Source organism: Zea mays, chromosome 3, assembly GCF_902167145.1.
Source record: "Zea mays cultivar B73 chromosome 3, Zm-B73-REFERENCE-NAM-5.0, whole genome shotgun sequence".
NCBI classification, from domain to species: Eukaryota; Viridiplantae; Streptophyta; class Magnoliopsida; order Poales; family Poaceae; genus Zea; species Zea mays.
Window position 1 is genome coordinate 61799217 of NC_050098.1, and position 8796 is coordinate 61808012.

Genomic DNA, 8796 nt, shown 5'->3' on the forward strand with positions numbered 1-8796 from the left:
TAGAAAACACATTTATTCAAAGGTGGAAAGTTCTTATTAAAAGATACTTTTAATTCAAAGTCTTTGGGTAATTTTACTGAAATACCAAAATAAGATTTTGGGGTGTTACATCTGGGCTCAAGAGAGTGTCGTTATGCATGGCACTGTTCTTCTATTTGTAGTCACAGGGTACAACTTCGTATGAAATTACAAACATGTCCTCAAACCCTATACATGGCTACTACAAATATTAGCATGGCAATATCATACTTTCTATACACCTAGCAGATCAAGTCTTTCATAACCTTTATCTTCGTCTCTGCTTCGTAAACCATAGCGCACCACCGGAAGCTATCTCCTTCGACTTCGTTTGGCTTAACGCTTCCGCAGACCTGTATCTTTTTGACTTCATTCCTGTTGTCAGCTTTGACTTGGTGACGAAGATGAGCGCTTTTATCTGAAACTTTCTCTTCTTGATGAAGTTAGTATTTTAGAGACCTTTGGTGACAAAGGCCCTCACAACAATATTGTTATTCAAAATATCCCTAGTCATATGCCATTGTGTGGGACAACAATGATTTTATAGACTAGCTTATGTATTGATTGATAATCATGTTTCATGGTGTTGGATTGATCTACTCCGAGATGTTGATGAGATTGACATCAAACGTTCTTGAGTGGTGGTAAACCTACTAGACCCTTAGACTTGAGATCATCATTGTTTCTCACTTTGTATAGTGATGCATTTTGGGCTATTAAATGCTAGTCCATAACTAGATAGTCATAAATCAGTTTTCGAATGTTCCGTTAAATATAGAATGGTATGTGGATGGATCAAGATGGATTTTTTCCTCTCCTACATAATATGAGAGATATCTCTAGGCTCTTCGATGTGGTTGGATTAAGAAAGTGCATGTCTATGTCAATACAATTAAAGAGTAATTATGATATGACTAAAGAGTTAGTCATAAGTTTTCATCCACTATACGACTGAGTGAAATATTGAGCTATTACATGGGTCGTAAAAATCTCGTCTTTTAGTTTGACGGATATCGTGTGGCAAAAGGGTCAAGATATGTGTATATCAAGGTTCAACTGATATAATCTTTTATGTGTACACGAGATCCAATATATGTTGCTAGGTGCTGCTATTGACTAATGGCTAGAAAATGGTTTTTCGGTTATAGCCGTCCACATATGAACCTAACAGTTCACACACTTAAAAAGGTTGGAACAATTGCACAAATTATTAGCACTAGTGAAGTGGAAGATTGTTGAATATATGCTCAATTGGCAATTACGATCCATGAGAACACTTGTGAGGCTTTAGGGTAAAAGCCCATTAGCAAGAGTCTATATATATATATATATTATATATATAGATATAGATATATAATAAATAATATATAAAGGGGTTGACATGCTTAAGAGATCATATAAGTCACCTCTCGCCTCTCTTCCTACTATTGCTGGTGCTTAAGAAGTCGGCGACGCCTCTCTTGTGGGCACTCAAGAAGCAATTGTCGCGGCTTCTCCCTAGGGTTTTGGATGCTCAAGATGTCGTCACCATTTCTCTTACTGCGAATGCGGTGCTAGCACACTGATGTCGTGGTGTTTTATCTACACACTTGTGGATACCATAGAGATACCACTACTGTTGCTAAGGTGTTAAGGAGGACGGATGAACGTGCTGCTAGTGGTGATATGCGAGGATGTCAGACTACTACTACATCGACACATTCTTGTTCAAACATGCTATACGTCTAGTGGTAACGATCTAACATGTATGCTAACTTGGTTAATAATTAGCTACAGGCATCCAAACAACCTAGCTAATACTTTAGCTATTAGCTATTTTAGTAAATTAGCTAATAGTTAGCTAGTTATTTGTTAGCTATCTAATTCTATTAGCAATTTTTAGCCAACTAAGGGCCTGTTTGGGCGGAGGGCTCCCAAACCGGCTCCAGCTCTGGCTCTTGGATGAGCCTTCCCAAACGGTCTAAAAAAAGAGCTGCCAACAAAGAGCACGGAGAAGTCGAAGCCATTTTTATAGAGAGGAGCCAAAGCCAAAAAATTGGCTCCTAGCGGCTCCTCCTCTCACTCCCCTTCTCTCACGTTTAGAGGAGTCATTTTGCCAAATGATTTATTAAAAAAACACTGGCTTCTATAGAGTTGTTCTTCAAAAGAAGTCAGAGCCAAAGTCAGTTTTAGAGGGCTGGAGGTGTACCAAATGAAGCCTAATTATTAGATTTAGTGCATTCAAACAGTGGCGGACGTAGGACCAAAATTCAGGGGGGCCAAAAAGACCACATGAGAGACATGATTTTCTAGTCCGTCGACCGCATGGGACAAGTCATATCGTTGCGACGAGCGAGATATAGCTTGTCGAGCGGATTGACGTCACGGTAAAAACAGAAAGGGACGGAGGCGGTAGGAAGGGGCGAAGTCGGGTGACGTCGCATCGGGAATGGGTCGGTGGCGGAAACGGGGCAGCGAGCAGACTGGTTTAGGTGGTGTCGGGAAGATTAGAGTTAGACTGGTAGATGCAAGGACTGGACCGAGAGGATCCGGCGAGCAGGCTCATAACATGGTTGTTTTATGCCATGTTCTAAACCTCTAGAGCTAACTGTTAACTAGTTTTAGCTAGGTTGGGGCATCTAACAACTAATACTTATTTAAGGGCTATAGCTAACAATTAGTTGATCCATTCTAAACCTTTCGACTAATTTTAGTAACTAGCTATTAGTTTTAGAGATTTAGAAAGACTTTAAACTATTTAAAACTTTGATTTTTTTCTACACTTAATACTAAATAATCATTATACATAAAAGGGTGTACAAAATTGAGAGAGGGCCATGACCCACTTTGCCCCCTATGGATCCGCCTCTGCATTCAACTCATGTTTATTAGTATTAGTCTGTATATTTTATAACATTAGCCCATGACGAGGCCCAAAGGAACACGACGTCCACGGGCCATATCGCGCCGCTGCAAATTTATTTTTGGCAGGTTCCGTTCTGGGGTGCCTGCCAAAGTCCGTCGTCGACCCGGCCACGCCTAGCCAAGAATGCCCTCAACGAAAATGAAATGAAACCAAATCTTGATCCTTGGGAGCTGCTACTGCGACCATTTCAAGGATACTTTACTGACTACGGTCACGCAGTTGCAGGCAGCCGTCAGTGGAAGATTCCCTCGGCTAGACCGCTAGAGTGCAGCGGCAGCAAATAAAAATCGTTTATGTTATCCGGCCGGCGGCTCACATGCGGCAACACCACCCAATCCCCCCAACAACCCGTGCCTGCCGTGATCCTTCCGACGCCGTTCCCCGGCCACCTCCACCGCCAATGGCAGGCGCCATCCGCTTCACATGACCTCACTGTTACACGGCTCGAGCTGCCTAGCTGTGGCTGTGAGCCCCTTCTACCTTCTTGGCTGTTTGCTAGCTAGAGGCCGAGAACGAAGCCAGCCCCGTTTTCTGATCCTTCGCACAGTGGCGCTGCACGTGCCTCTCTCGATCTGTCGCCTTCTCCTCTTCTTCGCCTTGTACCGTCTGCTGAGCAGTGAGCACGGAACAAGATCGAACCACGGCCTCACATACTCGCGCATATGGCGACAATGGCAGGGCGTCTTGTTGCCCGGACGTCGTCCTCCTCGGCCAAGCGCCAGCGGTTCAGCTCCGCTGTTCTCCTCCTCGCTCTCTTCCAGAGCTCGTGGTGCTACGACGACGCGGCGGCGACGACGACGGTGGATTACGGTTACAACAACGAGCACGAGGCCGACCGGGTGGCGTTCCTCCCCGGGCAGCCGAGGAGCCCTCCGGTGTCGCAGTTCGCCGGGTACGTCACCGTGAACGAGCGCAACGGGAGGGCGCTCTTCTACTGGTTCTTCGAGGCCCAGACGTCGCCGGCGCACAAGCCTCTCCTACTCTGGCTCAATGGAGGTTCTTGCCTTCCACTCTTAGAAAACCCTGATCAATTACATTGAATTGTCCTACGAAATGTTTTCTGCATTCTTCAGGAAAGTTAATAATACTAATATTTCTGCATAACATGCAGGACCTGGTTGCTCGTCCGTTGGGTACGGAGCTGCTTCTGAGTTGGGGCCTCTCAGAGTCAACAGACACGGGGCAGGGCTTGAGTTCAACAATTTTGCGTGGAACAAAGGTGCCTGCACCAATTTCTCCTCTCTTTTTTTGGCTGGCTAAAGAAGAGCGCAATATAACCAAGTGAAACTGACCCCTCCTTTGCTGCACCTTCCACTGCTCTTGCCAGAGGCCAACTTGCTCTTCCTAGAGTCTCCTGCTGGGGTTGGCTTCTCCTACACCAACACATCATCCGACCTCACCAAACTGGATGATGCTTTCGTAGGTAGTTTCAGTGTTCTTTAGAGAGTAATGTGTTCACTGCATCATTGTTTTAGAAATGTTTTAAGATGCGTGCGTGGTGTCATTTTTGTTTTCACTTTTGCAGCTGAAGATGCATACAGCTTCCTAGTAAATTGGCTCAAAAGGTTTCCGCAGTATAGGAGCCACGAATTTTATATCTCCGGGGAGAGCTACGCAGGTAATTCATGCCATGATGAGCTTACCAATAATTGTTTCCTGATTGCCAACAAAGAACGATGTAGTATATGATTTTTGCACATAACGAAACATAGTTTCCTGATTGTCAACACCGTTAGAGGTTGCATGGAATATTAGCAAGCCCACTGGCCATGAGCCCATGATATCCTTCTTTTTCTCAGCCCATCAGTCATAAAGAATTCTGAATGAATGCAGGTCACTATGTGCCACAACTTGCTGAACTTGTCTATGACAGGAACAAGGGCAACACCAACACACACATCAACCTTAAAGGTTTCATGGTGAGAATCTAGAGAAAGCATCCTTTGACACACCAACTGTTTGGTGAAAGTCGCTCGATCTGTGACGCTGACAAAACAGCCTATTTTTAACATCTTGGGTTGTCCCAATACAGGTCGGTAATCCACTAACTGACGACTACTACGACTCAAAGGGGCTGGCTGAATATGCTTGGAGCCACTCAGTAGTGTCAGACGAAGTTTACGAGCGCATCAAGAAGGTCTGCGACTTCAGGGTCTCAAACTGGACCGATGACTGCGATACAGCGATGAGCGCCGTGTTCAGCCAGTACCAGGAGATCGACATCTACAACATCTACGCGCCCAGATGCAACCTCCCTCCGTCGTCAGCTGCACTTGCACTTGCTGTTGACAAGGCAGTCGTAGCCAACAGACAGGTGAGCCGTGAGCGGCTGTCAGTGTCAGCTCGATGTGCACGCTCTGTTCTGGTTTCTCAACTCCTGACGTTTTTTTTTTGTTCTTACGTGGTAGGAACATTTCAGGCGAAGGATCAGGATGTTCTCCGGATATGACCCGTGCTACTCTTCGAACGCGGAAAAGTACTTCAACGATGCAGGTGTGCAGACGGCATTCCATGCGAATGCCAGTGGAGCTCGGAAATGGGAAGTTTGCAGGTGAATCAGCCTCAAACTGTTGTGAAAAATGATTTTAAATTGTACTCGTATTTGATTGAAAAGTGAACAGTGTAGTAATTGGGAAAGGGATGGCATGGTTTTACTTTATACAGTTTATTAGGAGAAATTCGGCAGAGATAGGCGACATGAATAATGTGAATCTGACTTTTTTTTTGTAATTTCATTTTCGTGTACCGTGCAGTGATTCAATTTTGAGGTCATACAATTTCTCGGTGCTTTCTGTCTTACCAATCTACTCTAAGCTCATCAAAGCAGGACTGAGAGTGTGGCTCTACAGGTAATGATTTCTCTGTCCTCCTATTGGTAAATAAAGACTGCACCTTGTTCTGACTTATCCATGAACAGCCATCTCACTCTGGGAAACCACACTTGCTGAACCTTTCTGAAACATAATACTGTACCTCTGATCTGCAGTGGGGATGCAGATGGTAGGGTCCCGGTGATCGGATCGCGGTATTGCGTGGAAGCCCTGGGCCTGCCTGTCAAGACGCAGTGGCAACCATGGTACCTGAACAAACAGGTCAAAATTTCTGACTGTTTTTCAACTGTTACCGTGATACTGTTGTCAGTCTTGTATTGTCGTACCACTAACACGGAGGAGATGTGCGAATATTTTGTAGGTTGCGGGCAGATTTGTGGAGTACCATGGCATGACGATGGTGACGATCAGAGGAGCAGGGCATTTGGTGCCTCTCAACAAACCTGCAGAAGGGCTCGCACTCATCGACACATTCCTTCAGGGCAAACAGCTTCCCACACACAGATGACAAGAGTACTTAGGGTTGTGATTGTGATGAGGGTTATTGTTTTCAAAAAAAAAATCAAGGATTGGACAAACTATGTGCCCCACACACACGGGCTAATCAGTAAGGATTTCATTTCCAGTTTCTGCATAAATTGGGTTGGCTACAAATAGAGCTGCGGTCTGAAATACAATTTTCAGCTTACATAAAAAATATTAAATGAATAAGTATGATAAAACCAAATGGAACCCTTAAATCAGTGTCCTAAGAACCGGACTGCGCCTTGATTCAATAATACCTTTCTTGTGAAATATTGAATTTCTCCTGTAAATATTTAGGTCTCCCTCTTTCATTTCATTAAAGAAGGTGTCTAAGGAGCCATACATTATGGATAGAATTGCAGATAGACTCACTGGTTGAAAAGCCAACCTCCTCACCAAGGCTGAGCGAAAAGTGTTGGTTTAAGTTTAAACTGACTGCAATCTCCTATGTCTTCGTTAGACAGTTTTGGTTTCTAATCGTGCGCAACTTTGGTCTTCAAGCTCTTGCTCCTCAGTCCTCAGACACTTCCTTTGATGACTGGTGGGCTGGTGCATGTGTTTCTTTAGTGGTAGAAGCAAAAAAAAAAAGACCTTAATTTAGTTGTTATCCCAGGTGCTTGGTCTCTTTGGATGCACCATGCACAAACGGTGTGTTTTCGATGGAATTTGCACCAGTCTAGATGTAGCTGCTAGGGACGATTTAAAGTTGTGGAATTTAGCAGGGGCGAGACGAGTTTCTTCTTTTTTGTTCCTGAGCCCAGCTGAGAGTAACGCTCTCTAGGCCATGGACGAGACGTTTGGTCATGTACCTTACAGGCATGGTGAACGGTCATTTCTCTTAACCTCCTCTTCTTAATATAAAGATACACAATTCTTTCGAGAAAAAACAAAGTAATATAATCTAACCTATATCCAAATTACCCGTTTTGTGAGTCTTAGGTAAACTAATACTATCTCAAATCTACATCTAAAATTAGCAACATATCATATTATGAAGAAAAAAAGGTTTTTAAATGGCCATAAGTTGTACCTATAAAATTTAACTTTCATTAAATATACACAATATGACGTCATTCAGATCAAATACATATGCATACATGAGCAATAAATACATATACTTATATTTTAGCAAAAATCACTCATATATTGATGGTTAAATATATCAGTATTCCATAATAATAACAATAAATTTTATAAGACATAGCTTTAGATAAATTCATACATTGTACCAAATGATACGGGCATGTGTGGGACATGCGCATGTTGATAAAGTCTAGGGATGTGGCAGGTGGAGGATCATGAAAAGAACGTGGATGCTTAAAAGGGGTGAATTAAGATTTTTATTTTCTGGCTCTAACTAGGCTAACAATTAATCTCTTAAACAAAAAATACCTATGTAAATAACCAAGTGAGCTAGTGCAACTATGGTTTTTATCTAAGTGTTGCTATCTTTACCGTAAATTGGAGTTTTGCAACCTAAGTTTCAGTACTACCAACTAGGATATGTTTCTAAGCTAAGAATGATAAAGAGCCCAACTTAAGTAAACAATAATGTGGAAGCTTAAAGGAGATAAAGATGCAAACTATTGTAAACATGCCGATATTTTTACTGGGGTATCAAGAACCATGCAAGGATCTTACTAATCCTCATCGGTGTGCCTACGCAAAGGGAAGTCCACACGAGGGCCAAGCACCTCGGATAGGTAACTTCGTAGATAGTCGTGGGCCTTCTCCATGCGCAAGTGGTGCTATGCTTCTGGCCTCTCTTGGATGCTCCCCACTGTTTTCATTATCGAGCTTTCGGCCAAAGCGCCATGGGCCTCATTCCCTCCGGTATACGGTGCCGGTCACACCCCAAATGCGGTTGGTGTGTGTTGGGGGTCTACTTCGTCGTCGAAGGTCCTTTAAGAAGAAACACCTTCGGAAGATCAGCACAAGCAAATACAGCGTGAAGGTACATGCCGAAGCTACCATCCAGGGAGCTTCGACATAGCGACATGCCTTGAGACGAAGAGTTGTACCGACATAAAGAGGAAAGACCAATCGGTCCATGATAATTTGTGTCATGATTGTAACTAGTTGTCAAGGACATAAATGTAATTTTGATCGGGCTGCATCTCGTACCTATAAATAGGTGAACAGTACCCCCGTAGTGTTCACGCTGGCTTGTATTCGCTCGTGCGTCACGCTTGGACTTTTGCCTTCTATCAAGCCGAAGGTACAAATGTAATTCAATATTGTTCTTATTCGTCCATGATGATATAATAAAGATATATTAATGATGTCATATGATTACTCATGTTATTTCTCATGTTTCATATGCTTCTTCTTTCATTAACATATACTATGATGATGAAGATACATCCTTCATGACCTTCGTCCGAATATCGTTATATCATAAGGGAAATAATGCTTCAAAGGATGAAGGGCATTAACCATTAACCTCTTTTTGAGTTGCATTGTTCATAACTCATAGCATTTGAGAACAAGTCCCCAACAGTGTGGTCTCGTAAGACG

At 43.2% G+C, this 8796-nt stretch overlaps 1 protein-coding gene across 1 annotated transcript; it reads left to right on the plus strand.

Moving 5' to 3' along the window:
* Positions 1 to 3261: 3261 nt before the first annotated feature.
* LOC100282195 (uncharacterized) lies at positions 3262 to 6445 on the plus strand. Its single transcript, NM_001155107.2, has 10 exons — positions 3262 to 3919; positions 4035 to 4142; positions 4251 to 4346; positions 4449 to 4541; positions 4757 to 4842; positions 4956 to 5237; positions 5332 to 5474; positions 5677 to 5772; positions 5910 to 6015; positions 6116 to 6445. The coding sequence occupies exons 1-10, from the start codon at positions 3586 to 3588 to the stop codon at positions 6260 to 6262; spliced, it is 1491 nt and encodes a 496-aa protein (NP_001148579.2). The 5' UTR covers positions 3262 to 3585; the 3' UTR covers positions 6263 to 6445.
* Positions 6446 to 8796: the final 2351 nt, after the last annotated feature.

Bases quoted from the DNA above. Each gene is read 5' to 3' on its own strand.
- LOC100282195 (NM_001155107.2), top strand. From the start codon at position 3,586: ATGGCGACAATGGCAGGGCGTCTTGTTGCCCGGACGTCGTCCTCCTCG. The intron at 4,143-4,250 runs GTGCCTGCACCA...TGCTCTTGCCAG, and splicing joins CAATTTTGCGTGGAACAAAG to AGGCCAACTTGCTCTTCCTA. The intron at 4,843-4,955 runs GTGAGAATCTAG...GTCCCAATACAG, and splicing joins TCAACCTTAAAGGTTTCATG to GTCGGTAATCCACTAACTGA.